This window comes from Chaetodon trifascialis, chromosome 6 (genome assembly GCF_039877785.1).
Source record: "Chaetodon trifascialis isolate fChaTrf1 chromosome 6, fChaTrf1.hap1, whole genome shotgun sequence".
Classification (NCBI taxonomy): Eukaryota; Metazoa; Chordata; class Actinopteri; order Chaetodontiformes; family Chaetodontidae; genus Chaetodon; species Chaetodon trifascialis.
Genome location: NC_092061.1, coordinates 27790530 through 27806214, shown reverse-complemented (window position 1 = coordinate 27806214; position 15685 = coordinate 27790530). Strand labels below are relative to the sequence as shown.

At 40.1% G+C, this 15685-nt stretch overlaps 1 protein-coding gene across 3 annotated transcripts; it reads right to left on the bottom strand.

The window, feature by feature from the left end:
* Positions 1 to 1922: 1922 nt before the first annotated feature.
* lhx2b (LIM homeobox 2b) lies at positions 1923 to 14339 on the bottom strand. Of its 3 annotated transcripts, XM_070964367.1 has the most exons (6): positions 13795 to 14339; positions 13285 to 13447; positions 11420 to 11622; positions 10104 to 10474; positions 6513 to 6718; positions 1923 to 2661 (listed from the first exon to the last, which is right to left on the bottom strand). In XM_070964367.1, exons 2-6 carry the CDS (start codon positions 13402 to 13404, stop codon positions 2371 to 2373), a joined length of 1191 nt encoding a protein of 396 aa, XP_070820468.1. In that variant the 5' UTR covers positions 13405 to 13447; positions 13795 to 14339; the 3' UTR covers positions 1923 to 2370. The 3 variants fall into 3 exon arrangements, with proteins under 3 accessions (XP_070820468.1, XP_070820467.1, XP_070820469.1); XM_070964366.1 differs by having other exon boundaries at positions 1926 to 2661; positions 13285 to 14339; XM_070964368.1 differs by having other exon boundaries at positions 1927 to 2661; positions 10104 to 10471; positions 13285 to 14339.
* Between the last annotated feature and the right edge of the window lie 1346 nt (positions 14340 to 15685).

Genomic DNA, 15685 nt, shown 5'->3' with positions numbered 1-15685 from the left:
TTCTTATCTTATTCAGAATTTGGTGTACCTGCTTTCTTAAACCTCTTTGCTTTTACATCAATTGTGATTTCCTACATTTTGCAGATTGTACAGTAGGGTTAGGGTTAACCCTAACCTTAACACACAATAAACAAAACACAAGCAAATTAAGAAACTATCTTCACCAATTAGAGAACACATGCAAAGCATTTAGAAAAATACTGCAAATCGAGAAAAAAACAAAACAAAACAAAAAAAAACAACCAAAAACAGAAATGTACTGTAAAAACATGGCTTTTTAGTGGACTGGAGACCTGTAACAATGGCTATGTTGGTATACTGATGCTGTATTATATTGCCAGGAATAAAAAAAAGAGGGAGAGGACAAAATGGAAGCCCATCTCTTCATTTTTTGTTAGAAAAACCTCTCTCTGTCAGCCTGTAGCAGACCTTTACTGTATTAGCATACAAACTTTTTCACATCACTAAAGTGGAAAAACGTATACAAATTAAATGTGCATTTAACAGGTGAGTGGGAATGAGCAGGGATGCAAATGTAAAAACAGAAAAGCAGAAATGCGTGAAAGAGTGGAGAGTGGATTTAGCTGCATTGAAATGTTTGAAGGTGTATTTATATATGTGCACTTCAGCCTCTCAGTGGCTGAACTGCAATTCCCCTCATGGCTCTGGTTTAAAAGCTCACTGTAGCACAAAACCCTTTGACCGATCACAGCAATGACTACTGTGTGCATACAATCTTGTCTGTGCACATCAGTCAATGAAAAACACTTGGAGGTACAAATTATCTTCAAAAAGAAAAGTGTTATAATATGAAGTGTTTATATTTCTTACAGAAGCAAGGACATCAGTGATGTGTACAAGAATGTGCAGAAGCAGCACAGCATGAGTTCAGTCTTTTCAGTCAGAATCAGCAATCAGGGACTGAGCAGTGTGTCTCACCAGCAGCTCTCCTCCCATTCACAGCACATGTCTTCTATCATACACAGAAATATGCACCGTGACAACATTAATTGAAAAACTGAACTAATATGGGCCAGTTCCACCTACTTTCAGTAGAATGATCTACCTTATCTTGAGAGACATAAATAATAGCATTGCACCCTAACAGAAGATATTTCCCACTTACTTCAGAAGAAAGTGTTCCAGATGATGCCACTGGTTTAAACTGACATTTTCCATGAAGGGAACAGCCATAAAGTTTGGCTGATTTTAATATGACACGTTTTGATGTAAACTAAAGCAGGATATTGGATTACTGTCAGTTTACTGTACAGCTAAGATCCATAGCCTCATCAGTGATGATGCCTTTCATACAGCATGCACACTGTCAAACTACAGAGAGACTGCTTGTTCTCACTGAAAATATTTCTTCAAAAACTGTAAATTACATGTACTACATGTACTCAGATCATATCAGGAGATACTTCCAAATGCTTCATGGTTTGTTTTATCCCCTAGGCTTGGAATTTGACACTATTCACGACTATGTTAAAAGATTTATGTGATGTATCTGAAATGTTGTGATGTGGTGAACCCACCGCCTGGGTTGAAAAGGTAAGAATTCTTTGTCGTCTGATCTTTGTTTGACTGTTGTTATTAATAGACTAAAATAATTGAAAACTTGTGCTTAAACATTTTGCCTCTGTTTAAATCCTGTTCATAACAAAATATGGAAGAGGATTCTAGTATGTAAAAAAAATAAAATAAATAAATAAGATTAGGAACATAATTAGTTTGCCATAACTCCAACCAGAACTATAATAAAACATGCGCACACACACACACACACACACACACACACGCGCGCGCGTAATGAAGGTCATTGCCCCTCCACTCTCCTCTGAGAATATTCATTTGTGATTAATGATCAGGGTCGATTTCTGACCACAGCAGTTAAAATGGACTGTAAGGCACAAGGCAGTCGTAGGATATTGTAACCTGTGTTTAATCTCAGATTTTCAAAAAAGAATTTTTTACAATCCTTCTAACAGTGACTCTTGTACAACAACATAAATACTGTGCTGGAAAAAAAGAATTTCCAAAAATTAAGCAGTTTTTTTTTTCCCCGCAGTCTCTTTCTGTAAACATTTAAAAATGCAAATCAAGTCTCCTCAGTTCTCAACAAGACAACAACATCAAAATAACAACAACTGTTCCATCTGTAAGGCTTGGCCGCCTCACGATGTAAATAGTCTCTAATGGGCTCAGAGCGACATGAAATCTTTTTTTTTTTCTTTTCATGTTTCCATTACCTTCTCTTTACTAATCCATTTAATGTCCGAAGAAGTCAGCAGTGCTCAGTTTTAGATCCAGGAGAGTGGAGAAGAGGTGAGGGGTCAGGGATGAGGCTGTGGTGAGGGGCTCCAGCCATCAGAAGAGGCTAGTCAGCGTGGTCTGTGACGGGCTCCGACACTCATGGACATCCATGCCGCCCGGCACTGAGGTGAGCACGGAGGTGACAGTGGGCATGGTAGGGTTGGTCAAGTCTGTAAGGGTGGTGGGGGTGCTGGAGGGGCTCATGGAGGCGTTGGAGATCTCTGAGGCCGGACCAGACGGTGTCCCGCCTTGCAGTGTGGAACCGTCGGACGCCTTGTCCACCCCAGTGCTCTCTTGCCGCAGCAGGTTTCTCCGGAACTTGGCACGAGCATTTTGGAACCAGACCTGTTGAAATAAAATAACAAAATAAATCCTGTTACTACAAGAGAACTGATCCACTAATGGAATTTTGGAGCACAGGTTTCCACACTTCATGGTATCCATAACATTTCTCGTAATATTTCTGATACAGTGTTAAGCTTACAGTTGCTCACCAAAATTTCACCAAAAAAAAAAAAACATTTTTTTTTTTTGACTTACCCCTCTTGATATCTGGCTGTACGGAGAGTTTTTGTTTTATTTGTCCTGGTTTCACCAGTTTTGGAGCTCACAGCAATAAAAAAGTGTCCCTGTTGTTCTTGATAACCCACAGAGTTACCCACAGGGATCATTGCTTTCATTTCCAAAGATAACTGTCCACTGCAGGGTCTGTGGATTATGAAGAGGAACCAGGACACGGCTCTGAAAAGACAGTGCTCAAATAACATTCCACTCACATCCATTGTACTGAGGGTTAAATGTTTTAGTAAAATTTTGCTGAGCCTTTCCACATTTTTAAACATTTTCCCTTTAAACATGTCCACAACTCACAAATACCAATGTTCTGCCTACTTGTTGGTTAAATGACCACACTTGTGCTTTTGCATATTTGAGCAGTAACTTTGAATACTTGACTGCCAACCATTTTCTAAGGCATACTATTAGATTTTCTACCTACGAGGCATTGATTTCATTTCCATACAGATTCAACGCTCTTTATGAAAATTAAGTTTCTCACAGGAACGTACTTTGTCACAATGGCCACACAGAACATCACACCTGCTTTTATTCTTGTTCGTTTTTGCCGCATGCTAATACAGTGCAAACTTTTCAGCTCAGTCCACACTTACAACTACATCATCACACACACATTACACACACAAAGTGGCACTAATAAAAGCAGACATGATGCTCACACTGATGGATTACCTACTGTGCCTCTAGCATGTTTTCAGTCTCTGTAATTTTGATACTGTGGTAAAATGAATGGGGAGTATAGCTACATGAGAGGTGGGAAAAAACATGTTCAAAAAGCTCAGACTCAGTGCTTTGTGTTGGAGAATGGTTTGCTGGAAGGTAAACATAGCTGAGACTTTCCTCCCCACATAAATAACAGCATCCATCTTTAAATAAGACATATCTTTGTGTTTCCTTTATGAGGACCTTTAGCAGCGATGTCAGGAACAAAGACAGTAGTGTGACCTGTTATAGACCTTCAAAACCTCATCACGATGGTGTGGAACTTCACACAGATCTGTGTTTGTTTTCCACTTTCTACCCACAGTCAACATTGTCACATTTTGACCATGACAAGGATCAATCCCTAAATTTAAAGCTGCACTAATTAATATTTTAACATGAACAATGGCTCTGTGTGTTATGTCACTCACACTGATGAACACACAGAGTCACCCAAATCTGCTGTTCCCCTCAAATTTACCTTTTAGCATCTTTTATCTCAATGTTTTGATTTCTGACCTGCAACTTTATTGTTTTGCTACACTTCCACTGCTCCCATCAGGGTCCATCCATCCATCCATCCATCCATCCATCCATTTTCTATGCCGCTTATCCCTTTTGGGGTCACGGGGGGGCCGGAGCCTATCTCGGCTGTCAATGGGCGGGAGGCGGGGTACACCCTGGACCGGTCGCCAGCCGATCGCAGGGCACATACACACAACCATTCACATTCACACACACACCTAGGGGCAATTTAGAGTCACCAATCAACCTAATGAGCATGTTTTTGGTCTGTGGGAGGAAGCAAACTTCACACAGAAAGGAATTGAGCCAGTGACCTTCTTGCTGTGAGGCACGCGCACTACCTGCTACGCCACCGTGCAGCCCCCCATCAGGGTCATTTTCAATAAAAAAAAAGCACTGATAATCAGAATACACTACCTGTCCAGAACCAAACAGCTGACAGACAAAGTAAGCAAATAATCAGTGAACGCAGTGAGTCGAGCATTTACTGCTAAAGAGACAGCTTCTTTTCTCGGGGGTAAGTGGAGATCAAACCAGAGCTATAGAGGAAAATGAAGAGTGAACTCACGTTCTTCAAGCCAGTAGAAACACAACTTCAAATCAGTGCTAATGTTGCTCTGTTTTCTAGATATTTAAATAATTAATCAATTGTTGGCTAACATGTTAGCCAAATCAACTTTATAAGGCCGTAGTATTTCAAAAGTTGTGTGTGCCTTCAAGTGGCCAAAAACTGGTTAGTTGTAATGTATTTTAACACAAATCAGGATCTTTCACATGAGGAAACGGTCATATAAATCATTTTGGTTACAGTTTTGGAAGGTTTGAAATTTTGCAGCAAAAGAGCTATAATATGCAAAATGAAAACAAATACTGATGGGGCCCTTTCAACATTTTGATGTAACAGAACACCAAGCAGGCCCACATTATTTCTAGCTCCCCAACCTTAGCCCCCCTAAGCCAACCTAAACTCCTTCCACCCTTTTGTTGTTTGTTAGTTAAGAGCACACACCACTGAGCATCTCCTCGTCTGTTTAAAGTCTGTTTGCAGATGCTCAGACTGGAGTCAAGGATAAAAGAGCACTTAAAAACACAAAGCCAGAGTTCTGTTCTGCTATGTACAAAAGTTAGAAAAGTCTCTACTTTTTCTGGCTAGTGGTAGAGAAAAAGGCAGCGGTGGTGACAGAAAGATAAAACCTTTTCTTTTATGTTTGCATATGAAAATAGAAAGCCTTGGCTTCCTGTTTTTGTTGACACTGTGAAAAGATAATAATGTACCTGTCTATGCTGAGCTTAGGAAAAGCAGCTATGATTTCAGTCATTATTCTTATATTTGAAACGGCAATGAAATCAGCACTTTCTTTGTCCTTATGACGAGGACCCCGTAAACCCATTGAAAAAGGTCCTGCACCCCACTTTTGGAACCAGCATCGTGTGTCTCAGTGCTCTTGATGTTAATTTATGTTCAAATTTTAATTTTAATTTTTTTGTACTTAATCTTTGCTCTCTTTTTTCAGTAATAAAAAGTAGTATCTGAAATGTAGTCAGTGAGGCGACGATCTGTGTTGGCACGTGTTAGCAATGGAATCATGACAGAGCCGTGGGAAACAGGCGGAGGGAAGCGCTGCTGGAATAACAGGCATGAAAACTCGAACGCATCAAAGCAAAACGACTGCTTTGTTTTCTGCGAGCATTAATTAAAGCAGCAGGATGATTTTTTTTTTCCTTCTCAGAAAAATTTTGATTCAGAAACCTTTTGTTTCATTTTTCTTCTTCTCAGTCCCCCAGATAATTTACTGTCGTCTTTTGTAGAAATGAAACGCTCTGTTATGCTTTCCCTTTCTTCATGTGTACTACAGAGCTTTGTGTTTTTCCATTCCTCAGTCCTCACTATAGTATCACATCGTCAACTGAAATAGATTACATTTTGGTGTTTATGGCTTTCTTTTTATTTCCAGGTAATTTTGCATTCCAGTGTGGAAACATATTGACTTTAAGTCAGTTTTTCAAAAGGAAATTAGAAACTACTTCTTTTCAATGTAGCTCTATTTAATCCATTCTTATTTTTTGATTGTGTTTTTATTTAGAAGAGAAAAACAAAAAGGAAAGAGAAGACAAAAAAAAAAAAAATCCATTCCTGATATTGTTCAGCTTGTTTGCAGTTTCATGAAAGTCTTCCAAGAATTTCTCTGGAATGAAAAACAGCACTGTCGTAAATTAAAGCAGCTGATTTGGCTTCTTTCAGGAAAACCGCACTTCATATATTTTACACTTGGAAGAAAGCTGATTTGCATTGGAAACAAGTGAAATTCCTTCACCCCTGTTGGCACTGTGTTCTTCTGCCCTGAGCAAAGGAAACCGTGGACTCATCTGAAGAGAAAGGCTGCTGTGGTTACCTGTAAGACCCGCTTGGTGAGGCCGGTCTTCTGGGCGAGCTGCTTGAGGTCCTTGGCGTCTGGGTTGTGGTTGATGGCGAAGTAGGACTTCATGGTCCGAAGCTGGTGGTGCTTGAAGGATGTCCGCATGCGCTTGGTCTTCTGACTGGAGCTGTACTGGGAGTCCCGGTCCATGGACTCGCCATCATTCTCATTACAGCTCAGCGCTGCAGGCCAGCAGGGAACAGAAGAGAACAACTGGTCAGAAAGAGGAAACTCTGATCCAATCACTAATCATCATCATTTTAATTTCTTTAGCTCTTTACTTCCGATTGGCATTGAGCACTGCAGGGTTTTTCCTCCTTTTTCCAAACCCCGTTTTTAGGTACCAAACTTCTCATGACCCCTTCAATCAAAGAGCATTTGATTTTGAAGAGCATAGGAGCAGCTCCAAATACATTATATAGAAATTATATTCTGTATTTTAAACCTATTGAGCATGTTTATTTTTAATACATCCAAGAAAAATCAGTTATCTCCCAAGAAAATCAAAAAATGCATGTCAAGCAACCCCACATGAGGCCCACACTCTGAAGTGCAACAACGCATGAGCGAGAGAGGTAGGCAATGCAAATATTAAGGGGTAATATACAAGAGGAGAGAAAAAAATCCCTCCATAAAAAGAGAAAGAAATCATTCACAATGTTTGATTTAGGCTGAAAATTTGTTGTTACAAATTGTTTTTAGCATTTTTCAATGTTTTTATGTTCTAGGCCATTTAGCTTTTAAACTTCCTTTAAAAATGATGTAGCGCCAATCTAGATTCATTTTCCTCATTTACATCTTACAATCAATCTGATCCAAGGAGACACTGTGACCTGACAGCTGTTTGTTCCAGCTGTAGATCATCCTCCTCTCTGCTCCTCCTCTGTCTGTCCCTGTCTACATGTCTTTCTTTCCTGGGAGGAGGTGCTAGCCTGGTTTCAACAAACACACACACACACAAAACCACAACGCACACACACGCACAAAACCACAACACACACACACACACACACTCACACATGCAGACACACACACACACACACACACCCACGCACACACACACACACACACACACACACACACACACACACACACACACAAACAGCAACACACATGTATTTATCCCAGCCTGGAAATTTCTTGGCAACATTCAAAGTGTTGCTGCATGCATAACAGTTCGTGTTCAATATCAGAACACTGCAAATGATGAATATGAAGTGAGTGAAAACCATCAGAATAACACTTCACTTAATTAGCCCATACACACCAGGCAGAACAAATGCTGCTTTCTGTCCAAAGCATATGCTGCAGCATTTTAATAAAAAGCAGCCTGTTTCCTGCTTGCCTCCTCATCCTCAGATAGAACATGTTATTCAAAATGTTAAGGCCATCTCAGAGCTGCAGGCTGAACCAGGTCGCCACATGTTCCCATATGATTGTTCAGGTGAACTTTTGATGTTGTTTCTGGCTGCAAACAGAAGAGGGCGCACTGCCTCTTCACTCTCTGCCTGACTGTGCTTCAAATTCAGGCTTCTCCGTTTATTTACCTAAATACCCAAAATGAAAAAAATAAAAAATAGAACATTATGTACTTCAGAGCTCATGATTCCTTTCCTCCTTTTATCTTCAAATTCTAATAATTTCAGAAAATCCATTTTCTTAAAGCATCACCAATCCATAGAGGCCATAGGGGAAATCATTTAGAGCAGCCTCACTTGTATCATGAATTTTACTGACTCAAAAAAAAAAAAAAAAAAAAAAAAAGTGTCAGGATCCTGAAATAAAGAAAGCAATGCTTAGACTTTCAAAAGAGAATGACTTGATTTTGATTGAGTAGGAAGATAAAAGGAAAGAAGCCAAGTATTTCAATTGTTGCAGTTTATTTAAACTGAACTGACTGAACTGTTAAAAAGTTTAGTGAAATGAGAATCAGCAAAACTGACAGATATAAACTCACAACAGAAAAGAAAAAGTCATTGTGTTCCTATGTCTATCACCAGTCTTCGATTCTGACGTTTTTTATTTTTTGTAATCAACTTAATTTTTATGTTTACAGTTGAAGGGTTAATTAACTAAAGTTGAAGCATTAAAAAATGAGATTCCATCCAGATAGTTCTGCTGTATGAAAGTTCTTGTATTCCCTGCTCTCTCTTCCAGTGACTAACTCATCAAATCACATTGATCTTTCTGGTACACACCCAGTTTGGCCCGGTCCCAATGCAAAAAGGCTCCAGTAGTGTGTGTGTGTGTGTGTGTGTGTGTGTGTGTGTGTGTGTATGTGTGCGTGTTATGATAGAGAGAGAGAGAGAGACACAGAGAGAGAGAGAGAGAGAGAGAGAGTGTGTGTGCGTGTGTGTGGTTGGGGGGTGTTAGGGTTTGTAGATGTCTATGGAGCCTGACAAGTGGAAAAGGGTGAAAGCAAAAGCCGGAACATCAAAAAACTTTTCTTTTTATACCCCAAAGAGGACATGGGAGAGAAAAAGTTCATTTTTTTGAATAACAGATTGACTAAACTGAAACATGACTAAAAACCAACAAGTATTAAAAGTGATTCTTTTGAGATTATCATTTCAAAAGAGCTTGATGACATACAAGTTTTGTTATGAATAGTTAGGCTGCTGCAGCTCATTGGTCTAATGAAATTTATATGAAGCTGTATGAAAAGTTCAATCCACACATTAAAGCTTGAAGTTTTTTTCAATTCAGTGTAACTATGGCCTAAACATATTCACTTTACAGAATGACGTTAGAGGCCTGACTTTATTGACGAACCTCCCACTGTAGTACTTATTTAGTGAGGCGGTTTTCTGTCTTATTCATGCACGCTATTTGGCCTCAACATGAACATGGTAGAACTGCCATGGCACATGGTAGACCTTGTTACCTCAATGGGAATGATAGGTTATCATAATGTGAGAGATCCTACGAAGTGCACAAAACAAAATCATCATAAGCACACCTATAAGAAAACATGAAGCAATGCAGTAAGGTCACTATAAACTCAATATTTAGCACAATATGTGTCTTTGGGGACGTTAAAAATATCCAATGCTGACCACTGTGACTTGTGGTAAAGTTGTGATGAACTCACTGTAAAATCCATATAGAAATATAGGAATATTAAATTACTGGGGATATGAAAAATATTCTCTATGATAAAGTTTAGATAAAAGCATTAGCGAGGACAGCAGAGACACCATATAAGCCTCTATGGGAGTGTTAAAAATGATTTTTCATTAATGATGCCTGTCTGTTTTCATCAGCTCTGTTCATGCTGTGTGGCTTTCATTAGAACTGTGGAGCGAGACTTAGTTTCCAACAGGCAGCGATGATTCTGTCTTTCTTGTCTTCTCTTTTTCTACATATACATCTGAAATAATTATTTTTGAGATTTAAAAAAAAAACAAGAACAACTTCAAAACAGGATCAAGCACGAAACATTAGGTTAGTTATATGCGTTTTATAAAAGCACTATTGCTTTTTCTTAACTTCGTCCATATTTTATTAACTGCAACATCGCTGTCAGTAATTGAACATCCTTGTTTTCTTTAAAAATGTCCTTCTTACCTGCGTTATAGGCAGCCAGCTCGGCTCCGGGTCCCGGGCTTTTCCTCTTCCTGGGTCGGCCTTTCTGCACTGTCCCCACGCCGTTGAAGTAGGATAGTCCGAGCGTGTTGGCCGGACCCAGGCCTTTGTGCGGGACAACGTCCGCGTGGTTAAAATGTGTCTGATATTCTCCCTGGATGAGAGTCTCAAAGTGCAACCGACAATACACCAGACTGTCCTTCATGCCAAAGTGGTCCCCGGTGGTGAGCATCTTGCTGCAGGTGGTGCAGGTGAAGCAGTTGAGGTGGTAGACCAGGTCCCGGGCCCGCATCACCATCTCCGAGGCAGAGATTCCCAAGTGGCATCTAGCGCATCTCTGCACCGAAAATCTTCTGCGGACAACACAGAAACCTCATCAGCGGCTGGACACGGAGCCTGGCAGGCCGGGTGTGAGTTCGGGACAGGCCGGATAAACTCACCGTGAGGCGTTCATAAGTGCAAACACCACAACTTTAAAGCACTTCAAACATTTCCTTGCGCACTTATGACGCGAACTCACATGAAACCTTTAAGTCAGACAGCTTGCATCGATTTGCCAATGTTGGTATTTAAAAAACTATGAATATTAGCAGGAATGCCGTTTGTTAAGGGTTTGAAAAAAACCTGACATGGGATTTTAATATATTGGAGTTTCGAATTGAATCGTAAATTGTTATTAAGTAGTTGATGTTTCCCGAAGCTTCCGCGTCGTTTTTCTTTCTTTCTTTCTTTCTTTCTTTCTTTCTTTCTTTCTTTCTTTCTTTCTTTCTTTCTTTCCCACCCAAATCTTTGCTGAGAGAAGCACATGAATGTAATGGAACTATCAGGCATGGAAACACTAAAATATTGATTATGTCACAAAATATTAGCTGACCCAAGTGTAAAATGTCAGTTTTTACACAGACGTATTATCTGGACAGAAGCTTTGAGTAAGACATAATGAATGAATCATGTTTTGTTTAGATTTTTTTTTTTTAATAAATTAAAACTGAATTTTTAGAACAAAAAAAAAAAAAAAAAAAAAAAATATATATATATATATATATATATATATATATATATATATATATATATATATATATATATATATATATATATATATATATATATATATTTCTTGACGGATTAAGATAGATTGAGATTATCTTAAAATATCTCCTCCTCCTCCTCCTCCTCTTCCTCTGTGGTGTTATTTAAACTTCAATCCTAAATGCAGTCATTTGAAAATCTTAGACACCGGCTCATCCCGGACACTTTTGGACGGGCTGTGGAGCTTCAGGCCCTGTGCGCCCTCCTACCTGTAGTAGTCCTCCTTGCAGAAGATGCTACCGTCCTTGCTGAAGCAGGTGAGCTCAGATTCCAGGTTGAGCTTACACTCGCAGCACTTGAGGCAGCGCATGTGCCACTGCTTGTCTACTGCCAGCAGGTAGTATCGGTCCGCAATCTTCCTGCCGCAGCCCGCGCACAGAGCCACGCGCTCGCTGGTCATGCACGGCATGGACTGCAGGTCAACAGAGAGAGGCACGAGGACACAGGTCACCACAGGATGTTGGAAGAAAAATAATTGTGCATTGCATCCTGATAGCCTAACATCGAGTCATGCTAACATGGGAGAGGGAAGAAAATACTCTAAAATCCTGGAAAGACAGATGACGAGTCTATTCGCTATATTTTAAGAAGATTTTAAGAGTGTCATCAGATACAAGCTCACAGAGGGCCACAGCCACCAGCGTCATATGGGAGGATTATAGAAAAATTATCAAGACATATGCAGGAGATAAGTATTTTCGTCTCAACAATCAATGAATATTAAAACACAACAGTGGGTTTAAAGACGGAATTCAGTGAGAAAAGGACAATGCAAAGTCCTTTTTACGACCGCAGTGTAAGAACTTAAAAACATTACATGAATATTTTGGTTACAGTAAAGGAGAGTGAAGGCTATAATTACAGTAATGTTATTCACATACTGCTATGCATAATATGAATTACACTGCTACAGGGAGTGTCATGTAGCAGTTGAATTTATATAAGGAACGATAAGGCCATTATTAGAATATTTCTGATAGTCGAAGCTTACAGCAGCAGAAAAAAAAAAACACAGTAAAGCAAATTTGCATAACTCTATAATTTAAACGCATTACCAGGCTGTGTACATGCTTGTGGAATTATCATTCCTCTTCTTCTTCTTCTTCTTCTTGTTATTATTATTATTATTATTATTATTATTATTATTATTATTATTATTATTATTATGTTTGGTTGGTGGACATCAGAGATATCTCTGCTGACACTCTCATAGAAATAAAAATGTTAATGAAAGCTACAATAACATGATATAGGACAGTCATTAAAGGTTATTTTTCGACAGGCCTGTAAAATAGACACAAGTGCATGCACGCGCGCACACACACCGCACAAACAATTTGTAAATGGAAAGGGAGGCTGAATTAAAATGTAGATTTTCGTTCGATATCCTATCTTCTCTTGTTTTATTGTGGTGCCAGCACACTGAAGAATTGTTGTTCATGCATTTTACAATCATTAGGTTTACACATTTTTACGGAACTGGAATAAGTGTTTCGAAAAAAGAGAATAAAAACAGAATCTACAGTGACCTGTCGTTTGTCAGATTAGAATAAAAACTTGTGGCTGGGTTTTGCTGGAAATTATGGTGTTAATTTGCCTGCGAAAAACGTCTCCTTTTTGGTTGTGGGCCATTCAAAAATCTTCTTTGAATATCCGCTGCATTGCCCATGTTTAACGTGTGTTTTGAACGCATCATAAAGGTACATTTATTGAAGAAATAAAGTGTTGAATTTTAACAGCAAAAGTAGTCATTTTATTTCTTGAATAATTGTCCAGCTTGTTCAGCTGTGGGTCCTTTTAGTTGAAGCTTAAAATAAGTTTTATATTTTAGGCTGCAGAATTGACAGTGTTAAGGCCTTTTGGGGGAAGTTTGCGCCTGAGAGGCGTTGGATAACAAGTCAGTAATAAGCTGGGACGCTGGGAGGACAGTTTTTCTGTGTGATTTAGAGGTAAAAAGTGTTCAGAGCTGAATCAAAGTGCTTGGAGCTGTAAGAGTGCAGCCTCTGTCACATGCTTCCAAGCTGCCATGCTGCCTGCTCTAACAAGCCATGAGGGCAAAATTAATCTCTCCTACCGTCTCTGATTCCCCCATATCGATGGCTGAGCTGATGGCTGCTGACTCGCTCTTTCCTCTCCGGTCCATTTCTTCCACCACACCGTGCACGTCGCCTCCAGGGAGGCCATGGAAAAGCATCGTTGCCGCAGAGGGAAGGATATTATAACTGTTCTCTTCGGATCTGCAAGCCAAGATGTCCATCAGAAGCAAAACCCTGTACTACAACGCCACTCAAAATTCTCGCTTTTTAGGTTTTCCTTTCTTGCCGTGACAAGTGAGAAATCCAGATCACGGAGGAAAAAATATGAGGGAAAGATTGGACACGTGTTCTCCACACTACGTCTCATCTGCCAATGGAAACCGTCATCCGAATCTCTGCAGCTCTCATTATTAATAAGCTATGATTAATTCATAAATAACCGCTTCTCTTACTGGAATTTATTTTTTTCTCAGGCGTGATATGATTTCTGTGTTTTCGCCAATTACTCTCTCTACATTTTCTTTTCCATCTACGGTGAATAAACGTACCAACTATGAAAGCCCCGCTGCATGGGTCTCAGCACCGATGCCTCCTCCTTGCCGGGAGTAATATTTCAGGATTTCGACAGTCTGCAAGGCATTGGCAAATTTCTCCTCCTTTTGTGCAGAACAAGAAGTAACTCTGTACAACTGGCAATGCCAAAGCTGGGCAGCAGTCTGCTACTGCATCGCACAGTCAGAACGAACAAGAAGAGATATGTCCAAAAAAGCTGACAGGGAGTCTGTGAGAAAGGCTTCCTCCCCTCCTCCAGGTTCAACAGTCCAAGTTGATGCTCACAGCAGCTGATTTATGTCGCTTAAACTACTTTTTCTTTGCAGAGAAAAATAGAAAAACACAGCTTTTGCTATAAAATCCCGCCGGCCGTCTCGGAGAAGCAGTTTTCCGTTACTGTAGTCTGTTTAGTTAATGTTTTGTCTTTTGCCAAGGAGGCTGCATACATGTGCGTAACAGCAGAAGAGGAGGAGTTGGCTTTACGTTGACTGATGATAGGCGAGTGTTTGCTGGCCCCCCAAAACCGCCGTTCCTCCTTCTCAGGTCCCGGTTGGACTCTCCGCTCCTTATCAACGGGGCCCTGTTGCGTCACGACGCACCATTTATGTTCATTGGCTGTTCCACCGTCACCGAACTGTTCGGCTATACTTTACCGACCGGTCTGAAAAAGCAGCAGACCCTCTGCCTCCGTTGTGCACGGACCACCGGCCACCGTCCCCCTCTCTGTCTGACCGGAGCTGCAGTTTTAAGGGTCGGTTTTACAGAAAGACAAGAGTCAGAGCGGGAGAGAGTTTCAGTCCTCTGATGTGCTGGAGGTGTCTGTGCGCACTGAGGAGGTCTGCTGGGACCTTTACTGAAGTGACGCGCACATAGGGTTCCACACAGCACCACTTCTGCTGCTCTCAGCCTCTTCATTGCACCAGAGGGCTGAGCACAGAACCTGCAGGGGTAGGCAAAACTGCACGAGGTCTCCCAAATTAGCCTTAAAATAAAGAACCACAAAGGTTTACTTTAAAATCCATTTTATTTTATTTTATAATAAAAGACAAATTCAAAACAATTGAACGAATTGAAACCATGAACGCGCTACTTTTTCTGAAAGTGAATTTTCTCATTCGGCCTATACTGTATGTGGAAGGTGGAAATGGGACTCAGAACTCATGTAAAAAGCTTCAATTACCTAAAAAATAACTATTGCAATATAGAAAAGCAAGACCTTTTAAATGTCACTAAATGTCATCTTTCACCAGAGATTAAAAAAAAAAATCAAGGAAAACATCAAGCTCCTAAAATGAAAAGCGAACTTTATTGATAAGAGCGGAAAGTGTGTTTAAACACAGCGTGAGTGGGACTGTTTAACTTAGACCTAACTAATTCAGGCATTTAGGTATCATAAGATAAGATAAGATAAGATAAGATAAGATAAGATAAGATAAGATAAGATATAACTTTATTAATCCCCGTCGGGGAAATTAGGGTGTTACAGACAGCAGAAACAGTAGCAGGAATCAAAAAAGGAGAGCAGAAGGGAATAAAAAAAATAAAGTCTCATCTCTACGTTTTAGAATCATTGATCTTATTGTTTGTTGGTTTAATTTAGGTGTATTTCTTTCCTAGAAAGCGCTCCATCTCCTGAGCTCCACTCTGTCATTTGATGTCATTTGTAATAGAGCGGCTTCAGTCACACAGAGCGAGCAGTTTGGTTCAGCAGCGGGGGCTGCAGCATGAGGCTGAGCTGATCCCGGATCTGCTCATTCTAATTAGCTCTCTGCTCTTAATTGGGAGGGGGAAAGTGGACTTCGTCATCAGAGGACGTGTTTGAGGACCGGAGGATAGGTTTGATCTTGCACAAAAGACGGTAGTTACAGCGGTGTGGGAGAAAATTAC

What these genes read in the sequence shown, in the direction of transcription:
- lhx2b (XM_070964366.1), bottom strand. Translation starts at nt 13,467, where the DNA reads ATGGACATCTTGGCTTGCAGATCCGAAGAGAACAGTTATAATATCCTT. An exon ending in ATATGGGGGAATCAGAGACG is followed by an intron (nt 11,623 to 13,284) that starts GTAGGAGAGATT and finishes GTTGACCTGCAG; the next exon opens with TCCATGCCGTGCATGACCAG. An exon ending in GCTGGCTGCCTATAACGCAG is followed by an intron (nt 6,719 to 10,103) that starts GTAAGAAGGACA and finishes GCTGGCCTGCAG; the next exon opens with CGCTGAGCTGTAATGAGAAT.